Source organism: Molothrus ater, chromosome 2 (assembly GCF_012460135.2).
Source record: "Molothrus ater isolate BHLD 08-10-18 breed brown headed cowbird chromosome 2, BPBGC_Mater_1.1, whole genome shotgun sequence".
Taxonomy (NCBI): domain Eukaryota; kingdom Metazoa; phylum Chordata; class Aves; order Passeriformes; family Icteridae; genus Molothrus; species Molothrus ater.
In genome coordinates, this window is record NC_050479.2 from 63933810 (window position 1) to 63952660 (window position 18851).

The 18851-nt window shown below is 39.0% G+C and overlaps 1 protein-coding gene across 1 annotated transcript; it reads left to right on the forward strand.

The window, feature by feature from the left end:
• Positions 1–1860: 1860 nt before the first annotated feature.
• Positions 1861–18010, forward strand: SERPINE3 (serpin family E member 3). Its single transcript, XM_036380633.2, has 8 exons — positions 1861–2119; positions 4801–5028; positions 5672–5869; positions 10290–10488; positions 11542–11642; positions 13679–13765; positions 15740–15823; positions 17826–18010. Exons 1-8 carry the CDS (start codon positions 1861–1863, stop codon positions 17867–17869), a joined length of 1200 nt encoding a protein of 399 aa, XP_036236526.2. The 3' UTR covers positions 17870–18010.
• Positions 18011–18851: the final 841 nt, after the last annotated feature.

The following is an 18851-nucleotide window of genomic DNA, read 5'->3' on the forward strand; positions in this document are numbered from 1 at the left end:
TCTAATTCCATTGTGTGGCTGCTCCTTCCCTGCTAAGAGTGAAGCAGTAGCACCTGAATTATTGCTTGATTGCAATGCCCTTTTCCCCAGTGTCTTCTTTCCCACTTGCAACAAGAATGTATATTGTGAAATGGCCAAGTGTACAACACCAAACTCTGAAGATCAATAAGCTGCAGTTGCTCATTAATTTTTAAGCCAAATCTTGCTTGTCTTAGGTGGCATTGTGAAGCTGTGAGGCTGAACCTGTGAATATGAGGAGCAGGATTTGATCTCATCACACAAAGGAAGCCATGAACAACTGCAACTGCTTTTAAAGCAGTCACAACCACAGCTCTTCTGCTTCTGGTCCATTCAAAGTGGTCCCTTCCTCATTTGCTCTCCTTCAAGTGCAGCACTTCGTTGTTTCTTTCCTTCTGGAAACTAAAGAGTAAAAGAAAATCTTGCTATTTCGGATAGCATTAATTAAAAAAAAAGGGAAATAAACACATTTTAATTGCACGGGATTTCTGAATAAGGTTTCAAAGTGGGGGTAAAAAAATTAGCTGTGTGCCTGGTACACAGAGAGCCCTTTCTCTTCCCCTTTGTGGCAGAGGAATCAATGGAATTCATATAAAAGGAGGAGGGGGGTGGGAAGAGAGATAGGAGATGCCTTGCTCGGTACCAGCAGGTCACAAGCCTCATGAGGCTCGAGCAGGGCTTGCAAGGAAGTTGCTGACTCTATGTCCATGTGTACCTTTTTGTTCCTTGCCTTGGATTTGCTGGTCAGTGGCATGCTGCTTTGCCTGGCTCTCCATAGAGCTTGTAGCCTACAGGAATTTGGACAGAGTGGTACAGACATCGCCGACAGAGACTCTGATCACTGACTATCCCTTTAAATGCAGTCTCATGACTTAGTCTTTGCTCCACTACCTATTAAAGAAGGAGACAAGACCTTCATAGGCAGCTTCCATTCAGGCACCCAGAAGGACACAGAAAGGCAAGACAATTTAACAGAGCTAACTGTGAGTAAATACAAAGCATTAGAGGTGCTCTCTGGAGCAAAGGGCATGGAGAAAGATTTGTAGGAAATCCTGAGGTGAAAGAAGGCGCAGTAATTTTTAAAATATACTTGCATACAATCTTCAAATGTGGAATTCTGTAAGGAAAGCTATTCTCTCATTTTAACATTATTCCTTTAAATATGAATCTAAGTGTCTCTTAGTAGAACGTTGACCAGTGCTTGATTTCCCATAAAAATCTGATGTGGTGATTTTGTGCTGTAAGCACTGGAGCCTTTTGCAAATACCACCTTTTCTTTCACTGGCATAAATTTCACAGAAGGAATATCTGGGGGGGAAATTTGAAGCCAGCCTTTTGCAAACTTGGATCCAAAGCCCAGCCTGGAGGCTCCAATTATTAGATTTCTACACTTCACAAGGGGTGGCCTTCCTTCTGGGAGTGCTGGGTGTGACCCCCTTTCTGCTGGGGACAGGAAGGAGCTGTGGGTGCTCAGCAGCATGGAGATTGCACTGAGGTGTCCCATCATGCGTGCATGTAGCTAATTTTTAACCAAGAGACTGTGTGTCTCCATGCTCTGTAATGGAATACCATCTTACATGCTACAGCATTCTGGAAAATTCAATTCTCGTTAGTCCACAGAGTCATCAGCACGTCCATACATACCTATTTTCTTTTCTTTTTCATGTCAGTAGCTACTGAGTAGACCTGGACAAGTATTTTAACAGTTATCATTACTATTGCAAGTGACATCTCAACACTGATGGAAAGTTCCTCTGCCAGCTCAGCCTATTGTTTTTCTAAATATATCCATGTCATTAATTGCAGGTATTAGCTGGTGGAGACTGTTCCCAGCTCATCTTCATGTTGCCCATTTTATTCTCTGCATTCATCCTGTCTGCTTGCTGCACAGCCAAAGGAAACTGCATCTCCTATGATGAGTTGAGAGAGCTGAAGACTGAATTTGCCATCAGTCTCTACCGGCAGGTGTCTGAAGCAGAGAACAGGACCAATCTGGTAGTCTCTCCAGCAAGTGTGGCTGTTTCTTTGGAGCTGCTGCAGTTTGGAGCTCAAGGAAATACCTTTACAGAGCTGCAAGATGTCCTAGGATACAGCATTCATGGTAATGTACTTTAAAAAAATCCTTATTGTCTTACTTTTTGTAATAAAGTTACAGCTTTACAAAGGTGACAGGAATTGCACACATCATACTAAACTTCTGCTTTCTCTCTCACTGCAAGATGGTTTTCTCTGTCTTTGACAGCCAGGTATCAGATGGACAAAGGAAAACTCAAGGGAGTAGTTGACAAACAGGTTATTATTATTCCTCTTTTTTCTGAATCAGTACTTACTCTCTTATGACACAAAATACAGCTACATCTAGAAAAGCTACTTCCCTGAGCAGCAGAATTACTCCAGGCTTGCCAGAGGTCCATTGTGTCCACTCTGTCCTGGTCTCGTTTGTGTGCTCTGCAAAGAACTGCCAGGCAGAGAACAGTGGTTTTCTCTCCTGTCCCACTAAAAAATTGTATGAAACCTGTAGAAGCTGAATTATATTTAAGACTTTTCTAATGCTATTACAACTGGCCAAAAAGATGAAAAGTTATCAGAAGGAGACTGGCAGACATAGATAAATGTTGACAGATGGATGGTGCAATTGCATCTTTCCCTGAAAGCAGGCTAAAATATAAAACTCACTGGGAATTTGGAAGGGATATGGGAAAGACAGATGTCTTTAAATCCAGCATTAAGTCAGCTGAATTTAAGGATGCTGTTTTCATTTTAGCCCTGGATTATCCTACCATCTCAAATCACATGTCAAAAACTATTTTACATTATGGGCAGAATGTTTATGAAAAGCAGATGACTGCCTCATCTTCAAAATTTGCAGCTTACATACAATACTTATGTATAGAGATAACACTGCTATTTCTCAGCATAAAATTTACCTTCAGGGTATGAAGACTAAAACGCACAGCAATTTCATTGTCCTGTGCTGTAACCAGCTCAGTCACCACCACCATTCTGTGCAGCATTGATATTCAACCCCAGCACAGCAGTAAGAGCTAACTCTGGCTGATCCATACAGATACAGCTGCATGCACTGACACAGGAACAGTGCATCTAAATTATGAGCAGCTGATATAACAAAGTCTTGCCTACAGGACTCCTATTTCTGTAAATTCAATTCCTAAACAACATAAATGCATACAAGGATTATACCTTGCTTGACACTTCTGGTCATTAGGGGCTCACTTATTATGAAAGGACCTTACAGAATAACATTTAGAAGTTAAATTCAAGCACAGATCTTCACAGAAAATTTAACAGAGAAGTGCAGGGTTTGTTAATGACCCGCTAGCTCTTTTATGCTCTCTTCTTCTCATGTGGCACATCATGGCAAACAGACATTTTATCTCCATTTCAGCTGTCTGTGGCATAAACCACATGAGCTCTGGCTTTCAGCAATATTAATGCATGAATGTGAAAACAAAGTAGGATGGGATCTATTGTTATTGGTATACAGCGTATTTCCAATAACTTGAAAGGAAACCACTTCCTCAAATGATCTAAATCAAACAAATAAATTAAATGCTTAGATGAAATTTCCTATAAGATGAATGAACCCAAATTATGTATGTATGCATATATGAAAAAAATCTTTTCTTCCAGTAGATGTTTGCATTAATGTTTATGTTGGTCTGCCCTAACCAATTATGGTTAAAACCTTAGCAGGCTGAAAACATTGAAAACATCGATGCTTTATTCACTGCTCACAGAGAATCTGCTCCTAGATGCGCTTGTAAACATCTTTCAATGTTTGGGAAATTTGTTCACCTTTATTCCAGTACTAACAAAAACAATGTATAATGGGATGTATCTCTAGGTAACACAGACAAAATGACATGCTTTAAAATGATTTCTCCTTGCTGTTTAATTAAAGCAATTTTGAGCTGTTGTCAAAGTAAGAATTCGGACTTTGGTTAGCTAAGCACTTTGGTGAAGTCATAAGTTTGGGATACCACTCCTCACATTCATCTCTGCTTCTAATTTACCATCTTTGACTTCTCACATCTTCCAGAGAGCTCACCAAGTGCTCCCATACCAATGCAAGACACACAAGAACAATACTTTACACTTCAGACCATGTTTTCTTTAAAAAAGTTTTCTTAAGAAAAAAGCCCACTGTTGTAGACTGTATAAATAAAGGAGTCACTTGTAACACATGAAGCAATTTATCAGCTCAGTTTAGCCAGGGCTCATCAGCAATACTGGGGCAGTTTGGGACACAATCCTTCAAGAAATTAAACAACACCTAAGGGCCAAGGGTGGCAGAAGGGCCATCAGAGAAATGCCTTTCCTCAGATAGGCGAATAACATCAGGAGAAGGAGATAGCAGAGTTGTGGCATTGGCAGCTCAGACAGTCATGGCCAGAGGCACTAGATCTCACTGGTGGGAACTCAGAGACTGACCAAGAAAGAATAACTACCTTAAGAACTGTTAAGAACTGTGTCTGCATAGAACTGTGAGCCTGGCATGAGACTGGCCACTTGACACATCTGCACTGGAGTGATTTCTACAGACACATGAAGGGAGCTTTCCAACCCCCAGTGCATCACTGCCTGTGGTAGCAGTGCTTGACAGGAATAATCCACAAAGTCAAGGGTGCTCCAGTTGTTATGGGGCTTTAACAGTCAGAGGGCACCAGCGTTAGCACTGGAGCTGAGAGCTGCAGAGACCTGGGGCAATCCCTGCTGTCCTTAGCCTCAGCACAATTGCAGTTTCTCTCTCTTGTCCGGCAGATCAAAGCGTGCAGGATTTCATGCACACGGTGGATGAAGCAGTGACTGACTCCAGCCAAGGCACAGTGGTCCAGCTGGGATGTTCCCTCCTTGTGGATGCAGGCGTGCAGCTCTCGCCCGACTTCGCCAAGCGTGCCGCGCGCTGGGCCAACAGCAGCCTGCTCCAAACCAACCTCACCGACCCCAACACCACCCACACACAGGAGTGGATCACCACTGACCTTGCAGGTACCATAGGGACCCACAGGAATTGTTGCACATGAATGAAATGTAAAAAAAGAATAATGGGAGGAATTGCATTTAACCAAGCATAAAGATTTTTGCCACGCTCTGTGTTGCCCAAACCAAGGCAGGAAACCTAATTCTTGTGCTAACACTCATCTGTAATGTGAAGAAAGAGCTGGAATAGGTCTGAATCTGTAAGCAGTGTCAAGCTGCTAACCATTTTTTCTTGTTCCCTTAATTTTTAAGGCAATCATTTGCAGTGTTCTCAGTTTTAATTAGGAACTGCCAAATTCCCCTTGGACCATATTCATGGCACTGAATGCTTTCATGGTGCTACAGGGGACACACAGAGGTGTAAGCTCAGCAGCCAGACTCTGAGTTTAACAAGTCACAATGGGGAATAAAAGCACTGGCCAGCTCAATCTCAACCATGGAGAGAGCATGGACCAACAGGCAGCCCCAGTGAGGTGCAGGTGTAACTGGGGAGGGGAAGGTAGAGGGTGAGCAGTGCCTTGTGAGGTGTGTCTCTTAGCCTTAGGGAAGGACAGTGGTCTCAGCTTGCTTTATTTAGTCACATGGACCTGGCCTTTAGGCCTGGGCATGTAAGACTGCATGTGTCCCCCTGCCTTGTCTCTTTTCCTTGCAGATGGGGATATGCACGGGATGACACCAGAGAGCCCTCGGTCATCGCTCAGCCAGGTCACCCTGGTGAGCACCCTGTACTTCAGAAGCACGTGGCAAAAGAAGTTTTCCTTCATGGATTCCCAGATGTTGCCTTTTACCACACCAGAGGGCTTGACCCTGAAAGTGCCTACCATGCACCACACAGCTGAAGTTAACTATGGTAACTGTCCTTGATCCATATTTGATCTACTGTGCAATATGGAACAGATTTATTTCATTTCCCCAGATATCACACAACAAGATTAGTTGTTTTCCCAGCTTGGAGAGTCTCAGAAAAAGTCCCATCAAATGAAAAGATCACCGAGGTGACCAAATTGACTCCTCAAAATTCCAGGCAATCATAAAACAGATCCTGGGTTCAAAATGGTTTCTAAAATATCTACAGTCCCTGTCCCATCCCTCATAGACCAACACCTCCCACTACTCCATTACAAACTTGTCAGCTGTAGGAAACAGTCAAAAGGCACCAATACATTGTCCCAGGAGAAAGAAAGATGAGAGACTGAGGGATGACTGACTGATGACTGAGATGACTGACTGATACACTGCAATATACAAAGTCCTTTACAATTGCATGGAGCTGGTTAAATAAAGCTGGCTAGGAAGGGGCTACAGTAGGAATCACATCTGACCCTATGACAGAGGGGCAATTAAGACTAAAATTATATCAAGCCCCTACCAATTTGATTTGCTGGGTAAGAAATTTCCTGGCCCCTCAGCCAAATCACTGTCCCTTGAATGTGTGAGCACCAGAGGGAGCAGAGCATAACCAGGAGCACCAGCACTGCAGACCTGCAGATGTGGTCACAGCCGGTCTCCAAGTCTTTAGGGAAAAACTGCAGATCTTGAGGGACAAATTCTAGAAAAAGCAAATAAATTCTTATGTCATGTATACCAAATCAGCGGATGATCTCAGCATGAGCTTAAAACAGTATAAATATAGGTCAGACTTTTATTTGTATAACATATGAATACAGTGTAGGCTACTTTCAAAGATTTGATGTATGTAGGTTGCTGACAGAAGGACTCATGCTGCAGGCGTAATTTTCTGCCACCAGGAATTGTGCCAGTTAGCTACACAATCTCTTTCAAAATATAAAAAGCTCTTTTCTCTCCTACTCTAAATTTCAGAACTGCACTTGGGTAAAAACTGTCCAAATTCCAAATCTAATTTTTTTCAAGACAGATTTGTATCTCTTAACATCCTGACTGATTTATCCTTTAAGTTAAATAGCTTCTCCTCAGCTTTGATATTTACTCCCAAATGCAATTGCAAGTCACCAAATTTTCTCTCAGTTTCCTAATAGCTAAGATGAAGATCCAGGCTCTTCTAAACTATTCAAAAACCAAATGCTCCAAATTCTCTACTGGTTCTATTTTTGAACTTTTCCAATTTAAATTAATTTTTCTTGAAAATGACCAGAAATGTACACAAAACTGTCAATGAGGGCATACACATGCTTGATAAAATGTTTTCACAGTCTCTATGTCTTGATAAAAATACCTCGTGTAGTGTATTGCAGAACTGGCTCAGGGTGGTTACACAAGGTTGGCCCCACTAGGGCCTTTTTCCTTTTGGCATTTTTTCCCTAGGTAAATCAGGAGGAGGGAAATCTCCAGGGGTATATAAATTCTTTGTGTGTTTTTGACCCACCATTTTCTTTTCATCACTCCAGTCTTCATGGCAAACATGACAAACATCTCACTGTTTGTCTTTGATAAAAGTCTTGAGCATTGGCAATACTTTAGAAAACTACTAGTGATCCTTTTCAGCCTCTTGTACCTTTGCTCATTGTAGTTTCCCCTTCAAGAGGCTGCTTGCTGCCTTGCCTTTCTGGTTCTAAGTGCCACCATTTCTACCTGTAAATAGTGGCACAGTGAAACCATATTTAATGTTTTACCTAAAATTAGATGGCTGAATCTATGCTTTTTTATCAAATTAGTTAACAAGTCAAAAAAGTTTATAACTTTGTTTGCCAGTCTACATGATATTGCAATTTATTTCACTTTCTATTTCTCTCTGTGACCTGATTATTCTTTTCTCCAGAGTGTCCTAAAACTTCTCAAAGACACACCTAAAGTTTCTGAGATTGCCTTCTTTTTCTTACAAATGTACTCCTGCTCCCTAGTAATGGGAAAAAAACTGAATCATCAGGCTATTAAAAATCTTTGCTGACTCATTTGCAATTCCACATCCAAGTTCTTCTCATATTCTGGGGTGGTCGTTGAGGACCCAGATTATTAAATGACAGAAGGCAGGATGCTGCTGTTGCTTGTACAAGTAGAGATCTCAGGTAAAGCCAATTACCAGGAGTTCCACAGCTGAGCTGCATTCTCTGACAATATATTTGCTCCAGAGTCCTTGCAAAGTTGATGTGAAATAATTTGTTGTGCACTTTTGACCACTTGCCAAAACACAAGGTACTCCATCCTATCATCCTTAAGTAGGTAGCTAGAGCACTACATTTTTGCACAGAAAAGGATAGACAAAATATTTGGATTACCTTTCATCCAGGCTGAAATGTGTGAGCTCTTTGCAGCTGGAGAGATTTTTGAGCAAAGCCAAAATAGAAGGGATCATTTGAAATTTGCTGGTTGTCAGATTTGATTGGGCCAATTCAATCTTTGTCACTAAAAAATCCAGAAAAATTTCTAACAAATCAGTTCAAAATTAATGCAAAAGACTGGCTCAGTACAACTGTAGAGAGGACTGAGATGACTGTCCTTCATTATTAAATGATAGCAGCTGTGTCCCACAAGGATCTGAAACACAGAGTGAGAAAGATAAGCTGTGGCCTGTTATCAATTGCAGCATTTACAACATTGTTTATCCTTTTAACACTGCCACAGAGAACAAACCAAACCTGGGGACAAGTAAGACTGCTCTAAGAAAATGTCAACATTACTGTTCACACACACTTCTTAAACACCACAACCATTTTACATATTCATTTTTGCAAGCAATTTGTTAACGACGTTTGAATTCTAATTTAGCATATGTGTAATCCTTATGGGATGCTCAAAATTACTTCAACAAACACTAAATGTTCTAACTCAATAATCTAAAGTCTTGAATTTCTTTCTAATTAATAAATAAGGATTGTATAACCTTTGTGCAGAATGTGCTGACTTCAAAATACCAGCATGCCAACAAATTATACCACTCATACCACTCATGTCCAGTGCAGTGCGAATATAAATCTTCCGTGCCTGCCCATTAGAAAGCAGAACATATTTTCCCAGCAAATTATCCACATGCTGGGAGTTGGTTTTAACAGAGCAATTCTCTCTCCAGATTGCAAGGCAGGAGGGCTAAGAGCCTAAAATTTAATCTAGCAGAACAATCAACACTTAACAAATCCTATCTAATCCATATCTGCAAAACTAACAAACACCGTACACAAAATATTTGAGACATCCTATAGTTATGTATTTATTGACAAATATTTAGGTATTATGACCATGAGCTATCCATACACAGTTATTTACAGCCACTGACTCAAGTACTGTGAGCATCTATTCTTGAAGATACAACAGCTACAACTGGGTGAAGGAGGTGTACATTCAATATTTTGGATGGCCTGCAGTAAAGGCAGTAAGACTTTCACTTGTGCCTTGTACTTAAGCTGTACTTAACTCCTGGCCCACTAACTATTGCTGAGTGTTCCTGAAATGCTACTTACTGGATTCTCAGATGAAAAAATAAGGAAGCAAAATTGTGACAGCCAAATCTGTTCTATTGTATAACAGAATCCATTAGGAATGTCTGGATTAATTGTTTTTTTGGAATATGGGATGAAAATGGTACTTTTAAATGGCTGTTACAAATTGCTGTAAAATGAATTGCAAGTTTGGAAGCACTCCAGCTTTTCTCTCTCTTTTACTTTTGAGACTACTTTTTATGACCTTCATCTGACTGTGATAAGTCTCTGTACCTAGATTTTAAAAAATTATAAATTTGGTGCTTAAATAAAAATAGTCAATGCTTAAATAAGCATATACTAGCTCTTGTTTAATATAACTATTTTTTATTGAAATAAGATTAAAATTGATTTTTAAAAGTAGTAAAGATGAAAACATGAGCCAAAGTAGGTTTCAATTAATCAGCTGGGACACTCTGCATTTTCTTTTTGTAATTCCTATCTGTTGTATGTAAAATTTTAGTGAAAAATATGATAAAATTGTAAGATCATTCAAAGAACATACATTGTGGGAAGAGTCATCATAGCTGCTGTCATTGCCTTGGTAGTTCTGGGGTTTTTGTCCCCAAACCAAGCAAGCAGGACAGCTGTTATATGGAACAGTAATAAAATACCCATGCTCTGTTGAGGTGTTTCTTCAGGTGCTGACACTGCTTGGCACTGACACTGCTCTGCCAAGGTATCTGTGTCTCTGGCACACTCAGCTCTGTTCAGGTGAGTTCACAGCAGCCTGAGCTGGCTTCAGGAGCCCAGGAGCTGGAGACCACTCCTTACACCACAGCTGCTCTGAACTGCCTGCTGATCCCAGCATGGGTTGTGGGTTCAGGGTTTTCTTCCCACTTGAATGATGAAATAAGATCTCTCTTTGCCCACCCACAGGCCAGTTCCAGACTGCAGCTCTGGAGGCTTTCAGCGTGGTCGAGTTACCCTACCTGGGAGAGAAACTCAGTATGTTCCTAGTCCTTCCCAGCCACAAAAGAACACCTCTGTCCCAGATTGAGTCTCACCTTTCTGCCAAAACCATAACCCTCTGGGCCAACAGCTTGAAGAGAACAAAGATGGACATTTTTCTGCCTAGGTAAGCAATGTTAGCACAATGGATTCACTACTTTAGCTGTCAGAATTCCATGTGACCAGCGCTGACACAAGCAGTGTGTGAGCAAAATCAAATTACATGCTTTTGGTTTCATTATTTATCACATGATCAGAGATGTTCTAACCCTTTCTTAAACCACAAAGAGGTGAGCCAGGAATGACAAGACTTTCTGGTTACACTCTGTACTGTTTAAAAAAAAACCAAAGTATTTCAGTTGATCCTACAGCTTTTACTTACAATTTGTTTGGGGTATAAATCCTTTAAGGATCTAAACCAGAGAAATGTTGCTAGACCTTTCCCACACTCACTTTTCTCTTTGTTTAAGGAAGAACAAACATATAACCTCCTAAAGACGCACTATTTTGTTTTTCTTAAACTTGCCAGAGTACTAAAAAAGCATGGGACAAAGAGCTTGGCCCCCCTCCAGCAGCCATAACCATCTTTCCATGCACAAAGCAGGTTTCACTCATCCATTTTCCACTTTAGTCAGTTGTTGTTTTAGCAAACACCTATGCTGGAGGTATTTTCTATCATCTACTCCAGTGAAATTGCATAGCAGGAGGAATTAGGCACAGAAGGCTTTATGTGGCTGTATCCATTGTATGGACTAGTATGGAAGGGCTTCATTATACATGTCCCCTACAACATATTCATCACATTAACAGAGCACTGAAAACCAGTGTGGACATTAATATTTGTTTTCTTCAAGCTAATTTTTGGGAAATATTTCCAAGGGCCATTTGCTATAGCCAAAAATAACATTAGAAAGAGAAAACTTCATGCAAATGCAGAATTCACATGTCAAGAAGACTTAGTAGCAATCTGATTGCAACAGAGGGATTCCTTCTTTTAATGGCTTCAGGTGAAAGTGAGCTACTTTTCTGCAAATACACCATCAGACAATGCACCAGGCTCATACAGGAAGAGATGGATGAAATGCAAAGGCTTGAAATAAATTGTATCTGTTGATGGCGTTTAATTCTACAAAACTCTACAAATCCTGCATTTAAATAAATTCTATCATATTAATTTCAGGTTCAGTATTCAAAGCCTTTTTGACCTAAAGACAGTTCTTTCTGCCTTGGGAATTAGAGATGCATTTGATCTCATCACTGCTAATTTTAAAGGCATTTCAGGTAAGAGGCTTGACTGAATACAAAATGATCCTTGACCCAATAGTTGCAGATTCTTACATTTGAATGATTTGTTAGACCTGCCTGACTCTTCTGAATTGATTGTACTTCTTTATCTGTGAAACTCTAAAGCTCAATTCATACTCAACTGCAACTGTATTTTGAGCTGTTTTCTAGGAAAGAGGAACCTGAAAAGGACAGGTTTGGTTTTGGTCTTGAACTTACTTTTTTCTTGTCTATATGATTAAAACTGTCAGGACAGTGTAGGCCTGGGAAAATGGTTATTTATTCAGAAATTTAGGATGCTTTAGTAAAACTTACATTCCTGTTTGCGTTTTCAAATAGTTATTTAACAGTGAGAGGGATGCTGGACCAACAAGTGTATATTCCAACTCCTGACACTGCAAACAATACTGGTTTATGCCCAGGCTATATTATCTTGCTAATCCAGTAATCAGTATACAAAGTTATACTTTCCCTTTGCTAAAATACTGTTGTTATGGTTAAATTCCTCTGCTCCTTGGAAAATTTGTCCCCATTTAATATTGAATGAAAAATAAAGAATCCACATTATTTATTCTTTTTGACTCCTTCCAGCAACAAAATATTTCAACTTAAGTCATTTCTGCTCACAGTAAAGACTTGGGAGTGGTAGCTGCCCAGCAAGCAGCTCACATTCTTGTGCATGTGAGTGAATAAATGAAATTGCTCCAATTCAGACAAACCTGCTTTTACAGAAAAGTTGCTTTCTGGGGATGAACCTCAGAAGGCACATTACTCATGGAGTTTTTTATGCTGCTCTTAAAATTGAACATAGCAATGTTCCATTGCAATATAGATCTCAGACTGCACAGCGATGAACATTAAAATAATTTGTTACTGCTCACTGCTGTTTTGCTTATTGCAAACAAATGTTAATATACTGATAAATTACACAAGGATGTATTTTATAAAGGTAATATCTATTTAAATAAGATAAACACTTTGGGGAAATTAATTCCATAAACAATATAATTTAGCAGCTTCCCTTTGGCTTTTGGCATACAGGATACTTGTAGAAGTATTTGATCCTGCCCTGGCAGGGTTATGGAATAAAGGATATGTTGAGACCCTATTTAGTTCTAGCCTTACAGCACCATGTCATAGCAGTAGGGTTCTATGTGGTCTAAGAGTTATGTAAGGCAGAGTTCACAAGGAAAATGTATCTTTTACTTAACCAATAGCTGGGGGAAAAAATAGGTAAATTTTCATAGGTAAGTTTTCATTTCCTCTTCTGTATGAAGCAGAAGGATAAGCTTTGAAATATTTACTCTCAGATCACATTTAGCAAACAAATGTGTTACTTCATTTCAGACCTGAAATAGCTTTTTTAGACTTGAAAGCTTGGTTTTTTCCCCCTCAACAATGTGTAAGATTTATCTACTTTTTAAAATTCTTCCTCTCCTTAGTTTTGTCCTGCTTGATTCCCTCCCAGTTTTTCTGACTAGACAAAATTAATACAGAAATAGATAAAATTCTCTTTTAGCATTTCTTTGATTTTACCTACATGTTGGACTTGATCCTTGAATTCAGACAAGAAAAAAAAAAACTTCTCTACCTTTCCTGCTTTCTGCCTTGTACAGGCAGCTGGAGAAAAAGAGACTTGTAACACTCTCTTCAGTGTCTTTCAGAAATTAATTCTTTTCCAAGATTCATTTTATGTCACTTCCATTGTTTCTTCCTGAAGAACATTTTTTCTACATTTTCCTTTCCAAGGGTTCTTCAGTTCTTTCATTGCCCTCACTGTTAAAGTTTCTATTTTCACTATGTAACCTTGCCTTCCACCACAAAGCTGAGACCTCTCAAACTAGTAACTCCCATCCAGCATTCAATCCACTCTAACCATATAGTGGGAGAACAGTCAAAGGCTGAAATACATAACAGTTATGTGATCCTTAGATTCTGCACAAAAAAAAAGGTAAAAGCATTCTGATTATTTTTTTTAAATATGTTTGTAATGAAATGCAGAAAATAACTTATTAATTTTGGGGGTTTTGCAGAGCAAGATAGTCTTTATATTTCAGAAGCTATCCACAAAGCAGAGATTGAAGTAACAGAAGATGGTACAAAGGCATCAGGAGCTACAGGTAAATCAAATACTCAGACAAACTTCTCACTTCTGGAGCTTACCACTATAAAACCAACTACTAGTCTTTTATTTAAAACAAAACAAACAAGCATGGTAGAATTCACATGTATGCCTAACAAACTTTTGTATTTAACACATTTCCATTTTACCTTTGCAATTGCTCATAAGAAACTAATTTTTGATGTCCGACTAAGGTGTAATGGCTGAAATGAAAAAAACAACATTGCCAGTTCAGGGAAAATTCAGGTTGAGAAAATATACCACTTATTTTTCTGCTGGTTAAATATCTATTTGTTCAGATCATAAGAACAAAAAATGAAAAAAGGTTAGTAATATTTTGTCTATAGCCCCTGAACTATTATAGGATTTGAGGATGATTTCTTTGATAGCATTAATGGTAATGATGGACAAGTCTTATGCAGACAAGCTTGATTCTCATATACTTTGAAGTGTGACCTTCATGTGCAGTAGCTCCTGCTAACAGACCACTTCCACATGAGCAGATGGGTCTGGGTGAGTGGGAGACTCAGAGCAAAATCTCAGCCATGGACTTCCCAGTCAGTACATGACTCATTCACCATTAACCACATCTCATCTTCCTGCTTCCCTGGGCTGTACCCAGGATAAATGTGCTCCACATCACAAGTGCTGGTGGGTCCTTGGCTGGGGAGCAGGGCACTCTATCACTTCTCCTCCTTGCTCCCAGGGAGGAATTCAAGAGGCATGTAGAGAGCATGGCAGTGCATCTCACTGTGATGCCCAAACTGTTGCACATCCCCTCGCTCCAACATCTCACAGCTGCAATGCCAAAAAGGAACCTGGGCACACCTGAATTGATGTATTCAGTATTCCTCTAGAAACAACCCCGAATAAGACACACGTGTACATACCAGGGTGTGCAGAGCACATCTGGCATAACTAAGTTAACCTTTCTGCAGAGCTGTACAGTTTAAGTTTTGTAACAGTTTTAACCTCTATCAGAGCAGTAATATTTTTAATAACTTTGTGGTAAGGCCCATACAAAAGAAACACTTTAAGGTGACTTCAGTTACACTTGAAAAACTAAGAGAAAAATACCTTTATCCCCTTGAAACCAATGCAAAAACATCCCTTAACTCCAGTCAGACCAAGCTGACAAGCAGATTTTAAAAATTCCAATTACAGTTATTGTTTACTTTAAAAGCTTTGGATCTAGTCACATGATAACTTGAAGCTAGGCACTTTTTTTTTTCAAGCACCAAAATAGTGCCTTCTTAAACTAGTTTTCTTGTGTCTTACTCTTACTTGAATTTTCAAACTAATTCAATAGTTTTAACTGTTCAAAAATAATCCAGATCTGGTGGGTTTAGTGGTGGGGTATTTTACAATATATTCTTAATACTATATAGCTAAAAGGAAGAATTTATTTAAACAAGATGTATTTTAATAATAGCTGAGCCATAATAATTCTTAAAAACTCTTTATTTAATTGAATAATTAACACACAACCGAGAGGAAAGACAGTCATGAACTGAGTTGAAGATACTTTGTTGAGAATTCTGACAAGAGAAATTCCAGGATGATGTAGGTATTTCTCTGCTGCTTGTGTCCCAACTGGATAAGGAACTACATTTGCCCCTTGCTTATCTTTTTCACCAGAACAGCATAGCTAGGAACTGGCTAACAGGTGAGACAATAGGTAGGACTTCAGCAGAGTTAGGAATGTGATGACAACACCAATTACCTTTGAGATACAATGCCAGGCAGACACCCTTCAGCACTGAAATACGCACGAATCACCTGCATGTAGTCTCACAACTCCTGACATGTTAATTTTGCCAGACTGATCTCACTTGGATAAAATTGTTGTTTTAGTCTTAAAGTAAAGAAGCAATTCAAAAGTCAAGGTAATAGCCAGAGCTTGAGGGCACTGTATGGAAGATGGAAAGAAAAGAAGATGCATTTTACTGATGTTTTCTTTGTTGCATTACAGCAATGGTCTTACTGAAAAGATCTCGAACACCTATTTTCAAAGCAGACAGACCTTTCACATTTTTCCTGAGACAAGCTAATACAGGTATGCATGCTCTGCCTTCCAGGAGCAGAATCCCACACAGGTAGCACTGAAATCAATACAAATAGCATGCCATTCCTCAGTCCAGGAAACTTCAAACAACCACAGAAAGAGTGAGGATTGGGGTTTTAAAGCACAGATTTTCATTTCCTAAAGAAGAATGTATAATACTCATAGAAGTCTAAGAAGCCAGATTATCCTCTTCTTTGGACATGCAGTATGTGCTCAAAAAATTTCTATCAAAATTATAGGCACTAGAGAGATCTTACAGATGCTGAACATTCCAGCATCAGAAACTGATCTCTACAGAGCAATTCAACTTACAAACAGGCTGGACCAGCTGGATTAACATCTGAAGTAGTTAAAATAGAAACCTTTCCCTATAAAGGAAACTTATAGTGATAGCAAACAGACTTCTGCCAAAAATGTCTTTGCAACTGTTAACTCTTTTCTTGCAAATGACCTCCCCATCCACCAAACAAAAAGCACCCAAAAAATCCAAACAGAACTGCAGAGCACGTCTTAGAGTGAAGCATCACAGTGCTCCTTTAGGTTCAGTAGTGGATTATAAGTCTCATTTCAGACATCCAACCACATTAAGTTACTCCAGAATGTCTGCCAAAATAAAACACCCTTTAGCTTGTTGGCAATAATAAAGAACTGCATTATTCACCATTTAGCAGGTATTTGCTACTCTGAAGCATCAGGCCAATATCCAACATCTCTAATCATTCCTAACAATGCAGTAATTTTGCACCTGAAGTATTTTCCTACAAATCGTTCAAACCACCACATTTCTCTCATAACTGGGGCCACAGCCATTTAGACCTTCAAGGAACATACAGATATTTATAGGGTTCAGTAAAACACTGGGGCCTAGCACAAAGACAGAAATAATTCCCCTTATCTGCTTCCAAGCAACAGACACTGTTCTCTTAGTCAGTGAATACCTGTGTATGTAACATTTTGTTTTAAAAACCCCTATCATGAATTTTGACCACAGTGCAAGCATACAAAGAGAAAATTACTGCCTTGGTTGGAATTTTGTTTTAAATATGCTTTGGCAATCATTACCAGTCAATGAATAAAAGTATTTTACTTGGCAAATACAGAATTTTAAAATGAAAAGGCATTAATAAGCTCACCTGTGAAACATGAGCCACAGACTCTTCAGGATTAAGAACAAACTTACTTTGGTGAATAAAATTGTCAGTTTACAATATATATAAATTATATAAAGAGGAAGGAAATCAGACTGTAAAACAGGATTTTTATGTGAAGCATAAACTACATACCTTCCAATCAACTCAAAATCAAAAATAATTCAAGCTTTTTAATGCAAAAAGTGAAAACATTCAGTCATTTCATTTGCTCAGACTTAGTGATTCAAGTTTTTGAGGTATGGAAAACTTGAACAGGTAAACAAGATCTATTTTTCATCCACCTGTCTAAAAGTGCTTAAAACTTCTATGCCCATAAAGTTCTTAATGAATCTTTATGTAGACCAAAAGTATTCATTGCATCAATTTTCTAGTAATAGGAGAAATATGTTTTCCAATACTTAAAATAGCATAGTTCTGCTCAAAATAATTGAAAAATTTTGGAGTTTTTTAATCTGAATTTCAGGTTTAAGCATATTCTCTTTGAAGGACAAGCAAGGTAACATTACAAATAACCAAAAAAATCCAGTCAACCTGAGGCAGTCATTTCATTCTCTTCTGTAACAAAAATATGAACACAAAGAACTTAGGTTCTGTTGTGCTCAGTTTAGGTTTCAGATTTTAGCAGGTTCCTGGTTTGGGTTACCAATTATTTAGAAAGGTGATTTTAATACAGAAATGTTTAGATTATTTTAAGACAAACATACAATTGCAGTCAGTTTTTCCATACAGTGAACAATTCTATGATCTGCTAGCTCCATGCCTAACTTATGTATTTAAACTGTACTGCACCTAGAAAATGCAGCCCCAAACTGAAATAATGTTAATACTGTTTTCATTTACAGGTTCAGTACTTTTTATAGGAAGAGTTACAAATCCTTCATCATAAGCACTAAATGCATATACTGACTTCTGCTCCTCCTGTGATGAACTTTCCTCCAATGAAATTAAAGGCTACATTGTATGTATTTATTAAAACAAAGTTTTAAGCAAATCACTGTTCCAAGAATCACCACCTTATTGCATTGTAGACACTGTTGAAACTTAGAGCTGTCTAGGAATCATCAGTACCACAACTACAGCAAAGACAGTGTCCAAATAAACATTTGCAAAAAAATGGAACAGGTTTAGCCTCCTAAATGTTTAACAATGAGCCAACAGCTTCTCTTTAACTTTATCATGGCTAAAGTCAGCTTGACTGTTGCTGATTATGTACGTGATTTGAGTGAAAACAACCCACAAGAAAGCTTTGTCATGTTATTTTTCAAGCACAATTTCATTTCCTTGTCCTGAAGTCCAAAGCTTAAGAATAAAACTGAAATTCAGCCTGACCTCAGACAGTTATAACCCAGCTGATATAGAAGGTAACAAGCAAGCAGAGAAATGCTGTGAAAAGAAAATGAAATTGAAAGGCATTTTCAAAACTGACACAGAATCATAGAATCATTAAGGTTGGAAAACACCTCTTAGATCATAGAGTCTGTCCATTAACTCAGCACTGCCACGTCCCCCACTAAACCAAGTCCCTAAACACCACACCCACACACTTTTTGAATGCTTCCAGGATGGTGATTCTACCATGTGCCAGGGGCAGCCTGCTCTTGACAAAGCAGGTAAGAAGCAGAAATACCCACTCAGTGACCAAACAAATAGTGCTAAAAGAGGCAGCAGCACTACCTCTACTGTCTTTGAAGCATACAAAACATAGAACAGACATGCCAGAAAAACACTGAATGTGACTCCTGGCATCATGAAAAATGGGGGCTGGTTTTCAGCATCCTGACAAAAGTTGGGATATGGCAAGTGTTCAGCAACTCATGGCACAAGCATCAGAAACCCAGGCCCATAAAGATTTTGGGTGGAGACAGCAA